We start from the raw sequence: 18,820 nt of genomic DNA, 5'->3' as shown, positions 1-18,820 counted from the left end.
AAAGGGAAGGGAGGAGAGAAAGAGAGGGACATTGGGACACAGGGAGAGGGGGAGTCCTGCATTATTAATCCCTTTCCCTCCTGAATCATTCACATCCTTCTCTCTGTGTTGGCTGCCACCGCCTAATGCAGTTTTCATGCCTTCATGTCTTTTTCCCCGCTCTTTCTTCCTCCTTTTCGTTTTTGTCCTACTTTTAAAGTATGCATATCCTAGCAGTCGGTACCACTGCCGCACAAATAAAAGTGCCTTAGTTGGCTTTATGTGCAGCAGTGGTTGAGCTCTTAACAGTCTGGATGAAACCAGTTGTTCTAAAAATTAAAAGATACAGAGCAACCAACAATGGCAGATAAAATATTGTCTATTCTTTCCCTGGAAAGCCAAAATAAGTAATTAAAAGGGAGCGACTTAACCTGATTTAAATATTTTAAAGTCAGAGTAATGAAAGTGTTCACTGGAAGCAGCTCAGTATAGTCGCAACAGGGCAGAATGAGGTCACTAAGAAATGAGGGAAGTCAACAGCTCGTGGCTTATAAAGGCGGTCAAGTCATCTCAGTTGCAGATCAATTTTTAAACCTTATTCAAATACAACAAATGGCTCCAACAACGATTTATATGGCTCTTCATTACTGTTTAGAACTGCTGAATAAACTTAGACACACCCAGAGTGGATACCTTTAACAAACTCTCTGCTAAATAAAATTGAGAACATGAGTCAGGCAAAAATGCTATAAAAAATTGGATTTCACGTGAGTAACATAATTAGAAAAAGCAAAAAAAAAAAAAAATAAATAATTGTGGGAAGTGCAGGAAAGACAAGGATGTGAATTTATATTTATAACAACATAAACAGAATTTCAATAATTATTATAACAATGGTAATACTATACAATTAACAGAAATCTTTCAAATATATGGTATGAGTTGGACTGAGTATCTATTTCTAGGGAATCTCCCAGAAATATTTGTCTTCAGCCAAGAGTCTAATAAAACTCTGTGGAGCATTTTTATAAGCTAAAATAAACATGTCAGCGTAAAACCGAGCCAAAATGTTTGGATAGTTTGAAACAACACCAGGTTTTAACTATTGGTGGTTTTATTTTGTATTGTTTTTTTCCAATAAGATAAAAAAAAAAATACTAAGATGAATATTGACTTGAAAAAAAAATACCCAAAGCCATTACATTCCTAACCATCTTGCCTTTATTTCAGTAGCAGAAATGCCAAACTATTAAGATGTCTTGCACCAGATGCAACATTGCCAAATGGAGAAATGGTTTCATCAGGCAAACAGGGAAAGCGATTAGGACACAGAAGAAAATGGGAACAGAGAAATCCAGAGCGACGCCAAGAAAAGTCGTCTTCCCAAATATTAATGCCCAAGAACACACAAAATGTTCATTGGGAAGTCCTGCAGTATAGATCTGATAATTAAATAGACCTTTGGGAAGATCTGAAAACAGCTCTGGATTGACATTCCTTGTTTAATCCTATTCAACTATTTCTTGTTGTGCACAACATAAACTTTAAGAAAGATTGTAATTATTGAATTATTTTTAAAAATCATATATGTGTGTCTTAAACACAAATGTTCTGTAATTATTTGTAAGTATAGCAATATGGATTATTCAGTAATTTGGACTTAAGAGGGTTTTAAACAAAAAACAAACAAAAAACATATATGTATGTATTATTATTATTTTTTAAGCACTAAAAATCTTTAAATTTGAAATGTACACAGGCATTTTTGGGGACCTATATTTTGTATGTGTGAGGACTGGGTGTGGTTTCAGGATATTGTATGATGGAGGGGAGTCTAATTAATGTTTCAGATGGACTGTCGCACTGGGCTGCTGTGGGGAGGCTTTCAGTGAGTTGCTCAGCTTCCTAAGCTGCTCAATAATAGATTAAGTATTGTAGACTAGTAGCAGTAGGCTAACTGTCTGAGACCACAATGTTTCAGTCAGTAAAAACCACTGATGTTAGTCTAGACAGTCTTCAAGAGAGATCCATCTACGCAACGCAATGCCAGAAATAAAGTCTATTAACTGTTTCAATGAGAACAGTCTTCACACTTTGGTGACATTCTTAAGACAACGGTGCAAAGTGAGATTTGAAACGGTAAGTTAATCACATGGTCATAACATAACAGCCGCTAATTACCTCCATGTTGGCTTCGTCACCAAACACCTGATTCAGTCCAAAATTTTCCCCTCTCTCCTCTTTTCCAACTCATTCACTTCTCTCCCCAGGGTGGAGAAGGGGGAGGGGACAGATTAAGGGTTGGGAAGCCTGGCCAGAGTGGGACAGGAGGACTGCTCCCACCACAGCTGACATCTGCTAGTTAGCCACTCTACCTTTTTTTGACTAGGCCAAGCCGCCTTGCACAGTGCGTACAGGCCTGGAGCCAGAGCGTGTTGTGACAACACAGCTGTTCTCTGAGCTAGGCACTGACCTATATCTTTGAATAAGGAGATCACAAACAACACAGAGTCAGTGCTCTTCAGGACGAGTCTCTTCAAGAGGGATCCAGGAGTGGTCAGGCTAGTTTGGTGTGTAGACGGCTTTGGAGACAAGTGTCCCTCTATAGTTGATAGTCTAGGGAGGGGTGGTGGTTTGCCATATGCCTCAGCAGATGACTCCACCTTCACACTGAGAGGCCAGACTGGACACAGACTCATAGCCCACCACGCAGCCCCTCCGCCCCACCAATATACAACTTTAACAAGCATTACATATAAGGCCATGAAGAGGTTTAAATTCTTTGTGCAACTTTAAGTTGAATTTGTTTGCAATATTGGACTGAACAGAGTATACATTTCTCTACAAATATTTGATGTGATTGACTTTAAAGTAAGTTGAATTTCATAATACTAAATCGAAAAGTTTGAAGACTGAATGAATTCTGAACCGCGGCAGGTTGACAACAGACTGATGTAAATAGGGAGAGGGGCCCAGTGAAACCTGGACAGCAGAAATGATCGTATGAACACTGCAGTGGGTGATCCCGTCCTTTTATGGTCTGGTGCACAATGCACAATATTAGCCTAATAAGAATGAAACCAGAGGTTTTAGCAATATTTTTAAGGAAAGCAAGAATCCCATGTTTTCAAACAATTCACAAATTCAAACAGTAGTTTAAGTAATCATTGAAAAATCTCAGTTTTGGGGTTTTGTCTCATCTAAAGATTGCCAAAAAATGGCCCAAAAAGATCTTCTTGATTTCATAAACAAAGTACAGGTTTAAAAATCGCATACTAAGTTTAAAATAATCTCTTTTCAACTTAGAATTATTAAGTTAATGATTGGCCAAGCTAGACTTTTAAGATTTTGAACTACAGGAATCTGAAATACATATACCTTAAAAAATATAAATAAAAAAACTTAATCAGTGAGATATGGTATGCTGTCATTTTCCCTTACTCCATCCCTATTAACAGTCTAAGACAGCGATCACAAACTCCAGTCTTTGAGAGCCAATGTCGCATATATCCCTGTTTAATATACCTGAATCAAATAATCAAGTCATTAGTCTGTAGAAACTTGACTGCAGGTTGAGAGAGCAATCCAGCCATTTGATTCAGGTGTGATGGACCTCTCATACATCAAAAAGTTGCAGGACATAGGAATCTGAGGCTCGTTTTCTAAGAGAACAAACAGGTTTGGAGCGAAGCTGCCAAATAACTTTGATTTTTCATTGCTTTTGGCACCCCTGGTAGAATAACACCCTAGGAGGGGAGCCATATTGCTCATATAAAAAAAAAAACCTTCACCTGCGCCTGAGTCAATCATAAGCAATACAAAAGGAGCACATTGGTTAAACTTCAATATTAAGCTTATCAGTTGAATCTGCATTCAGTGTTCTGGCTGAAATCCCAAATGGTTTAAGACACCAATACTGAGTGGAAGTTCAGAAGCACGTAACACAAACAAGACAGTATGTGTCAAACACCATATTACCTGGATGAGATGTGATGGTAAGGTTACTACAGCAACCGAAAGCGATGACCTCAACAACGCACGGAGTCCATACAGAAAGGTAGTCAGGGCGTGGCTGTGTCTAGGTTTGTCATGGCAACACAGGTCGTCCCCCCACAGAGCTGAGCCCAGAGAGTGAAGCCCCACACGCAGGATGTTACGTGACTTTGACTGTGAGAAATGCAAAGAGGGTGAGGAGTGCAGTTATGTAAACATAAAAAACAACAACAACAAAAACATGAAAATGTATCAAATGTTGCAGAAGAAAACGTAAACTACAGAAAGTCAGTGGAGGGCACGGATCTCAGTTTAATCTGAAAACTTGGGTGCTGCTGTTGTGGGTCATGCTTCCAAACGTTGGGTGAGAGCAACTGGACAGACTGCTCAGCGGCACAGACGATTGGAACACGGAGCCCAAACGTGACTGGACACAACCGCCCAATCACAGAAGCCATCTGACACATGCACAATGGACCTGTCAGACAGGCTTCCAATATGGCCGCCACCCAGAAAACCCCAGCACATTCTTGGCACAGCGGTGATGCTCTGCAGCCAAGGGGGGCCTGGGTAAGGGTGGAGTGCCTTGCCTTAAGCCCCCCACCGCACCGCTTCACCCTCCCGACTCCATCCCATCCCAGCCCACCCCAAGGGATCAACTGAAACCAACTTTGTTAAAAAAAATTTAAAAAAAAGTGGGCCAAACTGTGATAGGATATATATCACTGCACCACAGAAAATGTAGAAGCCTGTCCAAACTGTGAGGGAGTTTTACTCTTACATACAATTGCCTTTCATGTGGCCTTTCTAATAGGATGGTTCAGGATTATTGGGGTGAGAGCCAACATCAATAAACAAAGGCCTGCTTTAAAATCTTCTCACTTTTTATTCAATCTTTTTCATAATTTAAACCTCCTCCAACTCTTCTAAGATCTCGTCAGCCCAATTTCTCATAACTTCCTCACCCAACTGCCTGACCTAGACTGTTTACAAATCAGGATCAGCATCGAACAGATCTAAGAAAAATAAACGCCATTGTCTAACTTGGTTTTTCAAAGCTGCCTCATAGTTTCCAATAAGACTCTTTTCTCTCCACAGCGTACTCTCAGTCTGTATCTCAGCCTGCTGTAGTATTAGCATTCTGCACGTGTGGCGTAGTCACAATAAGACATGCCCTTCCTTTGTTCAGTGATGTTTTCCTACACAGGTTTTGAGAGCAGCAGAATCAGAAATCTGTTTCTGTGTCTGACGCCCCGCAGGAGGTCACTGCGGTAACACGACTGTTGCTGTGGCAACATCAGCATGCGACGACAAACTTAACTCCTATAGCTTAGCCTATAGAAAAATCAGGGAACATTGCCAGTAGGGTCCAGCCAAAGACCAGAGGCCAGCCATATAGACTACAACTAGTCTGGGACCGAAACCCAATCAGAAAGGAGTCTAATGAGACTCAGAAAGACTCCGCTTTGATTCTTCTGAAAAATATTCCCAATTATGAATCACTTCGGCAGAGTTCACTTTAAATGTTGAAATACTTGACAATGTCTGAGGAAACAACAAGGAGAAGCAAATCATCCAATCCACACTGTTGTCTATACTGGGGATATTTTGTGCCAGCACCCATGTCGCTCTGTGCCGGTTTGCATTCCTGGACTGTGCCAACAGTGTGTCAGGTGGTCCTGCTGCTTTAATGATGTCAGCAGTTAATCTGGTGTTTGAATGACAGCTCTGGGGGGAGAAAATCCCATGTGTGAGTGACAGGAGGAGAGGTGGCTCCAGGTGATGGGCACAGGGTTCACAGAAAGTAGGTGAACAAGGGATAGATACTGTTTATGTAGAGAACCACTAAAAAAACAAAACAAAAAAAAAACATGTATTTTACGGTCTTCTATGTGTCAAATCATTATGAAAAATCTGTATTTTGTAATTGCATTGTGGTGGCTAGTCTCTAAAAGCTGGATATATGCCAGCTTTGAGATTTGAAAACAGTCATATAAACTCTCTGTAAATATATTGAAAGATGATCAAATTTAGCTTGAAGAAACTGATGACCTTCAATTTCATTTGATATTTTCTTTGACATTCCTTGACATATTTTCTTTTCAGTGTTTTCAAAAAGCCAAGATTGATAAAGGAATCAACATTTTTGTGCAATCTTGATTATAAACCTTGATGCATCTGCAATGGCAAATTATTTAATATGCTGGACAGAACAACCTCTTATTATCAGTTTAAATATTAGCAACTTGCTAGTAGGCCCATTACTGCTCTATTCTCCTACAGCTATGAATCAATGCAAGGTCAGAGAGATGACTCTAAGAAGAACAAGACCAAAATTAGTAAGGCACAGGATAATGAAGAGATAAGTGACAAGACTCTCAATTCCTCACTATATATGTATCATACCTTTTAATAAAAATCTAGTGCCTCTTTCTTATTTATTTATTTTTTATTTAATGAGCTTTTTAAGTATCAGAAAATTCAGCATGTTTTTAGTAGCAGTAATAAGTTTAAATCCAAAGTAAAATAGAATATGCCCTTAACCCCTATTTGAACTCAAAATAGTGCATTAAAGCACATACTGTTGAATGATGTGTTTATAGACTGAAAATTGCAGGTGTTCTTTGCATTCATGTATTTGATGATAAAAAAAATATTTTGCATGATTTGATTCATCAACAACCAGAAAATCACCTGATTCCAAACTCTGCATCACAAATTTATGCTGTCAAGCAACAGATGTGTGTCTATGTGATTAAGAAATACGATGATTGTGCTCCTAGCTCTAGAGTGACTAAGAATGCTTTCTAACAAAATGTTAAATTAGTTTGTGGCGAATAACATTTTTGAGAAAATAAATGTGTTACAATTTTAATGAAACAAAAACCAGAACAGTTGTTTGGTTCTTACCATGGGGGTCGCCAAATCAAAGCCCTCTCTGTGTATGACCTCTTGCAGTGACTTCAGTAAGGCAGAGTAGGACTCAACCCTGGCACTGGAGAAAGAATGAGACACATTTGACACAGTACAGCAGAGAATTTGCACGAGAACAGGGCTACCTAAAATGTGCAATCCATCACCAATAGTATCTTGACAAATCTGGGCCAAGCTGATCACTGCAGAAGCCTAATCCTCAATGACTGCAGTCTGCTACTCCTGACTGTGCTTTTCTGGAGCCACCGAAGCAGACAGATGATCCATATCAAGAGATCCAATTAATTTATTTGGTTGATTAAATTACAACATGACTGGTTCACTGTCAGCTCCCCGAGGATCTGATTGTGCCGAGACAGACAGACAGATGAGGTGCACATATGCACAAAAACGTGCGCACAACGGAGAAGAGATGAGGGACTAATGGGCTGAAGGCTAAAACTAACAGAGAACAGCATTTTGGTGTTTAATCAAGGGTAAGATGTGCACCACTGACAGGGGCCATGCAGTACCGTCGAGCAACATTTAGCGACAGTCAAGGGATGGATCGCTGCTGAGCCCTTTATGAGTTTATGGGATCACCAATAATAATGTTAACCCCATCTTTTAACACAGGACCCTCCACTTAGAAACACCTCACTATTGTAATGACCACTCTGTGGCAGCTCACAGTGGGCTGCTATGTCAGCTGTCGGTTCAACCTGAGAGCCACAAAAGCTGATACGCATAGGTTGGTCACACGCCAAACCCCCACATAAAGAAGAGAAGCACACACTTGTGTTGATTACACTTGGCCAAGTATATCAATGAACTCTATTTCAGTTATTCAGCTCAACAATAGTGCCTCCTGACCCCGCTGTGGCTAATGATAGAGCTGCACTGGTGAAAGAGGGACACCTACCCTCCACGGCCTCTCTGCCCATGCCCCAGCTCTGAGGTGGTGGGGGGGCTGGGGACGGTCTGACGCTCAGTTGCATGCAGGAGGTTGCCACTGGTTGGCAGCCATTGTGGAGACCAGCATTGTGCTTTAGCTACCCCTACTGAGCACGGCTCATTCAGGTACCCAAAGAGGTCTAGGTGCGTAGCTACAGGGGCTAGCGCGTCGGCTAATTAGGATCATGCACCAGGAAGCGTCTTTATCTCAGCGTTCCTCTTTCAGCAAGGGAAGAAAGAGTGAGGGAAGGGGGATGCTTGGTCTTAAACAACAGGATCTGTATCACCTAGAGAGCAATTTGTGCCAATTATGCCTTCAAGTGAAACGGAGCAATTTAACAGCTAGGGTATCAACATGGGGCAGCGGACACGTGCAAGGGGGAGTAGCTTGCTTTCGAGTTTGTGTGTTACACGAGCGTGCAAGATATGCACCGAATGTGTGTGCCTGTATTCTTGTCAGTACTTGGGCGGGCCTTGGGGCACAATGGTGCTGTGCAGGTGTAGCTTCCAGCTGTCAAAATGCCTGTAAGATCTATAACCCATTCACACTCTGCAACAGCACCACTACGTCACCTTCACTCAAAACTGCACAAACCAGGGAGATTTTTCCTCCTACACTCTTCACATTAACCATCATTACGTTGTGCAATGATATCTAGCCACACTTTTTCTACCTCGAGCACCGTGCTCGTGAAAAACGTACATTTTCACCTGAATACCTGCAACATTTAATGTGTTTGTACGGGCAGCATGTTTACCGGCGGTCTCTGTTTGCTGATAGAAAGAATGAGGGATTCTCTACAGCCTCCTCCAGCATCCACTGCACTCCAGATTGCTGTATTTACCCAGTTCAAACGAGTGCGCCTTCGTGCGCCCGTGTGTGTTCAGCAGCACTCTCTGGGTAAAGAGCCTGTGCAACCTCTGAACCCTAAGTACACTCAACGCAGGAGAAATCAAACAGACGCTGAGCAAACAAGACCCTTATTTGAATAGACATATGCAACCTTTTTCCAAGAGGCTGAATGAACCCGGCCAGTGGCAAACAACGCAAAACAGGAGGCGACGCAGGCAGATATTTAGCTGATTTGTATTAGTTGAAAAAATAGTGATTATAGTGTTGTTCTTGATTGTAATTATTGTTTATTCATAAATGGAACATTTTTGAATAAGTGTTTTATTTGAACTCAATAAAAAAACTGTAATTAATTAATTGTTTAAATAAACTGAATAGAAGAAAATAGTTTAAGTGATGCGTGATCATGCAAATTATTATAACATCAATTCCTACTCTGAATCAACAAAGTGAATGTTATTATGATAGAAGAAAATCAGTTATGTTGTTTTGTTTTCTGAAGTCAAAGAAAAATCATTTTATTGGAGCTGAAAGAATTGTTTGATTAGTTTGATGATTTCCAGAATAATGATTAGTGGCATCTACATCATAAATTTAACTGATGCATTTCATTTCAGGCAAACCAAATAACTTATTCAAGCATCTATAATTTTAGCATCTACTCAATACCCATGTCTCAGACACAATTCAAATGGATTTTAGCTTTTGTTCACTTTCGAAACATTTTCCCGACATAACGTGAAGAAGAAACCTGAACTAATTCAACTAGAATAAAACAATCTCATCTAATGAAGCCCAGTCTTCTCAGCCTGGTCATGTTGTTTACTATGTTTACTTATACAAGATGTGCTCTTTAAGTTCTGCAGCTCTGTCTCGCTGCATTATTGGTTCACCTGTTCCTCCACGAACATTGCCATGTTTACTCACATGCGTTCTGCGGAGGAAGTCGTATTTGTACAGCCCTGTTATGTGGATGATGTCGTGTTTATGCGCCTGTGTTCGTCGGGTCGTGTCTCATTGGTTTTGCCTGCATTTTGAGGACGACGTCTTGCTGTTCTACCTGTGTGCTGCTGATGACGGGGTGATGTGATCTGGAAGGTAGAAGCAGTGGCACTTGGCCGCTTGGCGAATCTCTGCCTCCATCGTCTTTGAGACGTCATAGTAGTGTCCGAATCGAGAGGAAGATGCCAAAGCACTCTGTGATATACAAGGATAAGAATTGTAATTTTTTCTAACATTACTGCTTGCTCAAATTCTTTTAAACAGCCTGTATGATTTTAATATTTAAAACTAACAATGCATACAGCATAACAACCTTATTTGTATTTCTAAAAATGCAATACTATGGCAATGCAATTGCATTGTTTATGGGTCATTCCTCAACTTTTCTACTGCGAAGAAGTTAAATAAGCACTATGACCAGCCTCTTAATCATTTCTTCACATAAATGTCCACTTCTGGCTGTGAAAGCGAACATGTCAGGGAAGCAGGGGAAGGCGGATGTTTTCCTGCAGCTGAAAGAGAGAGTTTTAGCTCTTCTTTCTCGGTAAAACCATGGACTCCATTGTGAGAGGGGCCCTTAATCTACTCCTAATCTGGATTAGGGCCCCCGGTGTGTCCCTCTCCCGTCAGAACGCGGGGGTCAGAAGGGGCAGTGGGGGGGTCAGGGGCTCATCTTCTCTTTGTGAACCAGGCAACCCGCTTAGCGTTCCATCCCCGCCCTGACGGCCTCACCTTTGATCTGATGTCTTCATCAAGAGAACGACGCAGTGGGCCGTGCCAGGAGAGGTGTGTGTAAGGGGAAAGTAAGCGTTGACTCTCGGGGTGAATTTGGGATGCAAATCCTCTGGCGGGGCTTACTAGCGGTTTGTAAAGACGATTTTACAGGGGAAGGGGGGAGAGGTGAGGAAAGGACACAGATATAAAGAAGTTTCCAGGGAGAGAGAAAGAGGGAGAGGATCCCTAGGGACACACTGTGTTCTGCTAATCCACATAGCGATATGGATTATAGACCAACGGGGGTGGACTGCAGAGAAGAAGAAGAAGAAGAAGAAGAAGGGGAGGGTCTCCTCTCCTTAAAGCGGAAGAAAGAGTGTAGAGCTGCCGACCCTAGCAGGGGGAAAGGCAGGGATTTGGGGGAAGACGGAGGCGCAGGTCTGGGTCGTAGGGTTGAGCGAGCAGACATGTCAATGTGCTGCCTGCATAGTACTCTTGTTTCCCAGGCTAAGCAGGGGTGCGAGCGTGTGTGTGTATGTGTGTGTGTATGTGAACTGGGAGAACAGTGAAAAGCCTACCTATTGCCAGCTAAGTGTGAGTAATCTGCTGCAGCTCTGAAAAGAGAGGCCGAGGCCTCATTCACTCCACAAAGGAGTTTAGAGGTAGATGGATTTAGTGGTCGAGACCATTGTCAAAGGACTAAAAGCAGCGATTCCAGTACCGTGCATTCTCATCCTATCATTAAGAGAGACACATGTTGAACTTTCACCAAATAAAGATTTAAAAATTGCCTCTGATGGACTGTATAGGGAAAAACAGCTGCATTACAGAGGACCCGCTGATCGATCACCTGTACTTTAGGCAGGTTCTGATAGCGCCAGGCTATCGTCATGGCATCCAAGCTGTCCTGGGGTTCACCAGTCGGTCTGGGCTGCTCCACGGGTTTAGGAACAGCAACATCATCCAAGATAGGGGCTGGAAGCTCCTAAACAAATCATGTACATGAAAAATGATGTCTAATCAGAATATGACATTGGCAAACATAAAACACCTTGAAAGTTTAAACTTTTCAAACATCAGACAGACCCAAAAAACAAATTATTTTGACAGTCGCATGATAAAGACAGCAACGTTTATTAATTTTCTCCATCTGATTTTCTTAATCTTACTATTTTTTTTTTTAGAATTTTGATGACACAGATGAAAAACAGAGTTATTTTGTATTAAATGAAGGGTAAAAATGGCTTTGAAACGATAATGAAACATGAAATATACACTTGTACAATGCTGAATTTATATATTATCCGATTGTAGAGAAACATTCCATTGGATAGTTCAATAAGAAGAGAACTGGATTAGATTGAATGGTTCAGTTCTAATCCTAATCAGACCTACAATCAAGTCAAGGAAAATAAATTCAATTTTTAAGCCATATTTCTAAAAAAATTAACCTAGATTTCCTCTTCAACTATAAAATGTGTACTGTTGTACTGAAGGACATGAAAAATACACACAAAGTGGATCAAATATTTCTAACCCAAAACAAGTTGAATTTGTTGGAAATTATCTATAAATGTACATCCATAAAAGAAATACACATTTACTTCTTTAAAGTAAATGTATACTTTTTACTTCTTTAAAGTACTTGGCGTGTGTGTGTTTCTTTTCTCCTAAAACTTTACAAAAACAAAAGTCTGTGGAGAGGATGAGTAAATAATGTTTTCTTATCTGTATAACAAACAAAATAAAGTTGAAAACATAAAAAGCTCTTAAGAAATTTACAGGAAATCTGTTCTTTGAGCAAATGTCACATGAAACTGCCACAGTGCAACTTTACATCCATAGGAGTTGTGAACATGCATCTTTGTTCATGCTAATGTAATACATAGTGCAAGTTTAGCATCTGGAGATTACCATGCCGCAAACACAACAGTGGAAAATACTAAATAATTTGATATGTCCCCAGCGGGACTACCCCTCTCTTAATAAGTCTTTGATATGCAAAGAGAGGGTGAGCCGATGAACCCTCCCACTATCAATCAGAGGGAGAGAAGCTCCCCTCCTCTTTGCTGATTGGCAGGCAGCTTCTGCAAACTATGGTCCTGTTCATGGATTGATATGCCGGGAAACATTTCAACAATGCCAGAACCATACCACTCTTGACCTCTCAGATACCCCTGTTGACCCTGACACATGTTGGAAAGAGCTGCAGCTCTGAAAGAAAATACTCAAGAAGTAGTCTCCGAGATCTTTACTTGAGTAAACGTTAAACAATGTGGATTTTGCAAGTTGTACTGTTATAGAAAAAAAAACAAAAAGAAAGCTAGTCTTGTATCTTATAGAAAAAACTTTGCAGGGTCAGAAACTTCATTTAAAAAAAGCATAGCGTCTCATCTCCTACCTGTAGGATTTCATCAGGGTTATCTTGAGCTGTTGCCACAAAAAGTTCATGCCGACACACCACTCCCTCTGCCAGAAAGTACTTCAAGATCATGCGGGAGTAGCTGTCAAATCGGTCCTCCTCTGACAGAGAAACAAAGACAAGAACCATCAGATTATCACACGAGAATGACACAGTGAACAAAGTCAAAGAAAAACATAAATAGCTTAATCGGGTCACGTAGTCTTCCTCTTTATTATTCTGAACACCTCAGCCTAAGTCCAGCAGTTCATGCCCACATCAGCGCTCCTAACTGTAATCGATGTAAGGACACCTTCTACCTGCCTTTTGCAGGCAACACATGACGTAGCAATCGACATGGCACATGGGTGTAGTTTTTACACCGAGGTTTGACTATCAATGTAAAAATTCACATCTTCACCCTGCATGACAAAATATTACAGTATCCCTGTCCACTTTCACCAATCATGTCCCAAACTGGCAGCGCAGAGGTAAGGGCAAGTGGAAGACACCTGCCTTAAGCATTTACCTGGCTCTTCCCGCACAACAGAAAGATACCTTGGTGGTCAGGGCAACTGCCAAGAAGAGAAAGAGTGTGAGGAAGATGGCAGTTGTCATCAAAACAGTTCCTGACACCTGGTTGCTTTGAATCTCTCCATTTTTGGTTGGATTCTAATGGCAGTGGCATCCTTTTCACCTCTGTACTATGAGGGTCATTCACATAAACTCTTCTTGAACTTCAGAGAAAGTTATATTTTTAGAAGGCAAATCCCAGAAGAAATCACATGACACCATGTAAGAAGTGTGTCTGAGCCATTAAAAGAAGAGGTAAAATCCTATAAATGTAAAAAAAATTACCCACACAAAGGTAGTCTTTGTATATTGCAGGCTTTCAACATGACAACCCTCCAACCCCCTCATCAGCATCATCACTATTATAGTCAACAGAGGAGGGCACATAGCTCTACCCAGTATGCCACTGGTGTTTCCTGTCACCGTCACCATTTTGTTAAGATTCCATAGGCCTTTCCTCACAATGGCAAACAGTGGGCACACGGACAAAGACGGCAGTGACAGCTGAGGCAATGGGCATACAGCTGACAGCTTGGGAATGACATCCTGATGCGTCATCCTCGGACATTTGGAGAATTTCCCCAACCTCCCTCCCATGTTCCCCGAGCCGCGTCCTCACCTACGGACTTCGGATGGCCCAGGAAATTCCACGGCTCTTCAATTTGTTGTCGGCGGGGCTCCCTGTTCTCTTATTGATGGGTTTTTAGGTCAGCAGGCCTTTGTGGCTTTCAGCAGGCCCCACAAAGACTCCCAGATGGGCCCTCTCAAGATGGGGCCTATTGTGGTTGTGTTTCTATGGGAGCCTTACAAATGAAACCTCCAGGAGTCATTAGGCTGTTGAGGCAGGGGGTATGAGGAGGGGGCTGGAGGTGGTGGGGTGTAGGAGCAACAGGGGGTGGGGGGCGGTTGTGTCTTTGAGGTAGATCGGTCACTCTGGACAGTCATAGGATGATTCCATTCACTATTTTGCTTCTTTTTTTGCTCTTTTCTGACTAAGGTTGCATAAAAGCAGGATGTCTGTGCTTCATTTGCCTTCAGACAAGGAAGTGGGAGTGCAAGTCTCATGAATCATATCTGCTAGAGCTGCAGGGCAAAGAGACAAAAGATCTAGGTCAGATGTTTTCCTCTTATATGTCTTAGGTCCATGAGATATTATCTTTAAGTTACAGTATAAAAAAGTGAAGGGAATAAAAAACAATTAGAAATACATTTTACAAAATGTTCCCACTATAAACTCTGCTAATCCAGTTTCACTTCAGTAATGTTTATTTCGACAGACTTAACTCTCAACAAAAGTTACCCAGTCAGTTCAGTTTAGTACAATATACAACCCATCTCAATACAAAAGAGGGATTTCATAATGTCGAGGTCAATGATTCAAACTGGACTTTCCAATACTTAATAACAGCAGCTTGCTGTGGACTACTCTGCTGTCAAGCAACAACAAAAAAAAAGATTTTTTGAGATGAACCAATATTTCATACGCTGACTGCAATTCTGAACAGTTCCTTTAGTTACTACACACTCTACCTGCGCTCACTGTCACATCCTTGTAAAATTATGTTGTTTTCATAGTGAGTCATCAATCGTAGTTATAGCCTTAAACAAAGATTTGACAAAGATTCCCATTGATCAGATGTGATTGGAAATCAACAGTTTACAGAAAACATAATTTATATTTTTATTTTCAAATAAATGCATCAAAATATAAAATCATAAAGGCATCAAAAAAAGTGCATCAAAAGCACAAAAAATTTATCGTGATGCACTTTGCAAATTAAGTAAAATATTTGGGAAATATGCTTTGGTGCATATATGCAGCTAATGCTATAATTCCTTCATTTATTGAAACCAGTAGTTTTGAATCCAGCTTCAAAACTACTGGTTTTGAAGCTGGATTCAAAACCAGTAGTTTTGAATCCAGCTTCTCTTATTCCCTTCCGAATGAGAGAAGCAATATTCGGAATTGCTTCTCTTTTTTTATGCATTTTAACCCTTGGGGAAAAAACAGCAATATGTCTAAATCAGAATCGGAAAATTAGATTAGAAAACACCTGATTGGTGAATTTGTAATTAAAACTAACATTTAATTTATTAAAAAAAAACAATTGCAAATCCTTTTGTTTATGTCCGTACACTGCTAAACAATCTGTAAGCCATCTCTGTGTTGCTCATAGAACTGAAATAAAATAACGCAAAACAGTTTGAAGTCACTGAATAAGGTGACATTTAAATCAAAGAAGCATTAATCTAACAAAGGAACAAAACCATAAATGGTCAACATAATACAGACTAGGCAGCTTTGTTTCTCCACTTGCAGAAACACAAGAGATCCTTAGACAGTGGCCATACTGAAGAGATCCCCCCTCTGGGTGACAAATCAGGACAGACAGCTCAAGACACTTCAAAGGCAGACAATGACCAGTCTGATAATTTTATGTCTGTGTCTCACAAACAGGCCATCACAGCTAAAGGGGCAGACTGCAGCAGACGACACAACACAAACAAACACACACTCCAAACTCCCCACACTCCGCCCCACTCCACCCAGAAAACACACACACACACACACATTGTGCACATATGCCACTCTTTCAGAGACAAACACAAGAGAGTGCTCAACGCACACACACACGCATTTCACCTTTACTGTGTCTCTCATTACCAGATGAAACCAACCGTACATTGATTCACAAAATGGAAGGGAAGAACGCATTAGTGTGTAATCACTGACTCCTGCATCGATTGGGGGGATGAATTAAAGGGCAAAGCAATATCATCAGTTGGTATAGGCCTTGGCTACACACAAATTACAGCTTCAAGGGGAAACATGACTACCTTAACCTCACTGTCCACCAGTGCATATAGCCTAGCCTACAATGAATGATAATAATAATAATAATAATAACACAGTGGAAGACATTTAAGCCCCTAGAAAACCCACTTGCGATTTATGTTATTCTGAAAACTTCTATAAAACATCTGCAGAGGGGCATATTAATGAAGAAGCAACCGAAAAGTGTGAACACCTGGGATTCTAACGGGAGACCTTCAGCTTATTAGTCCATTTGTCAGTCTGCTTGAGAGTAACACACTTACCGCAGAGCCTGTGGATGATTCCTAAATCGTTGCCAATTTAGGTTGTAGGAATTGAGCCAATGTGTTGCTGAGGTTTTAAAGACTTTTATGAAAATGAATACTTATCAAAGTATTCATTTGATAACTTTGATTATCAAATCAAAGTAGCCCCTTTAGTAGCTATAAGGGGCTACTAAAAGGAGAGTAGAAAGCACTTCAAACAATATGAAAAAGTAATTGCCCCCTTATAACAGGTTGTGTCACTCTTGGATCAACATCTGCCATCAAGCATTTGCAGTAACTGGTGGAAATTGTTTGTCCCCTGTTTTCTGCTGTTGTCGATGACAATGGAGGGTTTTGGGCCTGAACATTCGGTTTATGAGGATCCAACAGCATCTTCATGAGATTTTTGACTAAATCATTCCAAAACCTATTTGTTGTCCTATTATCTTTTTTTTTAGCCACAAAGAGGTGGACTTGCTGATGTGCTTCCGATCACTGGTATGCCAAATGACTTAAGGGGCCAAAGTTTAAGATCACAAACTTGTTGTCAAACACTCTTCTTCACAATATTAAGAATTTATGGTTTTGTTGATTACGTAAAGCCATGCAGGTCCAGAAGTAGCAAAGCATGCTCTAACCACGACACTGCCATTACCATCAAGCTTTTCAGTAAGTCTGATGTTCTTTTTCTAAAAGCTGTGTTACCTTTGTGCCAAATGTAATGGAACACACGACTTCTGAAATGTTCTACTTTGTAGCATCAGTGTACAGAATATTTTCCCAAAGAGTTTGGGGATCATCAAGATGGTTTTGATGGCAAATGTTTTTTTTGTTTGTTTTTTATTTTTATTTTTTGGGTCTAATGGTCTTAATTTGATGATGAAATGACAGGAAAGCGGGTCGTGAAAGAGGGGGAAGACAAGCGGCAAAGGTCATAAGGCCAGGACTTGAACCTGTGACGGTTGCATCACATGTCACTTAAAGAAATCTTTAAGTTATTTGGAAAGCAATGGTTTTGCCTTGAAATTATCTAACTAGATACCATTTTTGCTGAGTCACAGCTTCACCACTATTGCGTTTTTCTTTACTGTAAATTGTTTAATACCTCTCACTGTGGTTTAATGGAGTCTGAAAGTCTTAAAAATTTACTTTATAACCCTGTTCAAACTAACAAATGTCAATGCTTTTCCTACCCATTCTTGGATTTCTTATCAAAAATGGATAAGAAATCCATTCTTATACATTTGCTGAATTATGAAATATTACATTTTTTCTTATGATTTCAAATTTCTATTGAACTCCATGTGTTTTCATCCTCAAATTAGCAAATTGTTCATGTACTAATGTGCATATCTTCTGTCTGGGATAGACACTTTACTATAAGGATCTATCAAACCTTAGTCATAAAACTCTTTGCAAACAACCAAGTGTAACACAAAAGGCCAGGATGAAACTTGAAAAAAACAACATAATGTCTACTTAATGTATGTCCAGCTCCAGTCTTTGCTTCTCAGTGTCATTACGGTTTTAAATGTGTCTGCACCAGCACACCTGACTCAAATGGTCTAACCCCCTCCTCAACATGTTAAAATTCTGCAGAGGTTCTGCAGGATATTGTCACTTGAGAACTTGTTTACTTGAATAATGTGTAAGCAGTGAAATGGCATTATTTGCAATGATAATAGATTCATTCAACTAGTTCCAAAGTTTAGAATAGTCCAAAGTCCAGACCAAATTTCACTTGATGTTAATATTAAATTATTTGTTAATACCTGCAAACTGGAGAGTTGACATTAAAAATTTCAGTCTGTAGATATAAAAGTCTTCCTACTTCCACTACAGTGAGATTACGTTCTACAAAACATTTATTCAGTGGACTTCAAAACAAATGCAAGCAGCACTTTATATGTTTCCCTGGTTAAAAAAAATAAAATCATGTATATTTTCCCATTTTACTTGTATGTCCTTCACAATGTTGGTCTACCATATAAAATGAATTAAGATACACATTAAGGCATAAATGTAATTTTTAACATTTCAGATACGGACAGAGATCCTAAATTTTTCTACTGTTGTACAGTAAAGGATATTTCTATTTACACTCTGTTCCTTCTTTGGTGTGAGTAGCCTATTTCACTTCCAGCTAAAAAAAATCTATATAAATTATTGCAAATACTTAACAATCCAAAGACAAACACATTTATAGCTCATGTTTATTTGAAGTGCTAAGTGAAGGTTTTATCTTTTTTAAATGCCTTGAACAAAGCTAAAAATGTTTTTTTTTTAAATCTACAACAGGTTAAAAAGTACGCATTGTTTCCAGGAATAAGAAACACAATGTGTAGACTGTAGACAAC

The 18,820-nt window shown here is 40.1% G+C and overlaps 1 protein-coding gene across 2 annotated transcripts in view; it reads right to left on the bottom strand.

Moving 5' to 3' along the window:
• The window catches only part of LOC103136605 (elongator complex protein 4-like), a 51,991-nt gene that overhangs the window by 30,352 nt on the left and 2,819 nt on the right, over positions 1-18,820 (bottom strand). For both annotated transcript variants that reach the window (XM_007549924.2, XM_016670395.1), the window contains exons 3-7: positions 12,810-12,931; positions 11,259-11,393; positions 9,753-9,889; positions 6,883-6,967; positions 3,958-4,146 (exon numbers count right to left, since the gene is read on the bottom strand). In XM_007549924.2, the coding sequence (XP_007549986.2) occupies positions 3,958-4,146; positions 6,883-6,967; positions 9,753-9,889; positions 11,259-11,393; positions 12,810-12,931 (668 nt within the window). The remainder of the gene's footprint in view (positions 1-3,957; positions 4,147-6,882; positions 6,968-9,752; positions 9,890-11,258; positions 11,394-12,809; positions 12,932-18,820) is intronic.

Source organism: Poecilia formosa, unplaced genomic scaffold (assembly GCF_000485575.1).
Source record: "Poecilia formosa unplaced genomic scaffold, Poecilia_formosa-5.1.2 Scaffold33, whole genome shotgun sequence".
Taxonomy (NCBI): domain Eukaryota; kingdom Metazoa; phylum Chordata; class Actinopteri; order Cyprinodontiformes; family Poeciliidae; genus Poecilia; species Poecilia formosa.
The sequence above is the reverse complement of the archived record's forward strand: the minus strand, read 5'-3'. Positions and strand labels throughout refer to the sequence as shown.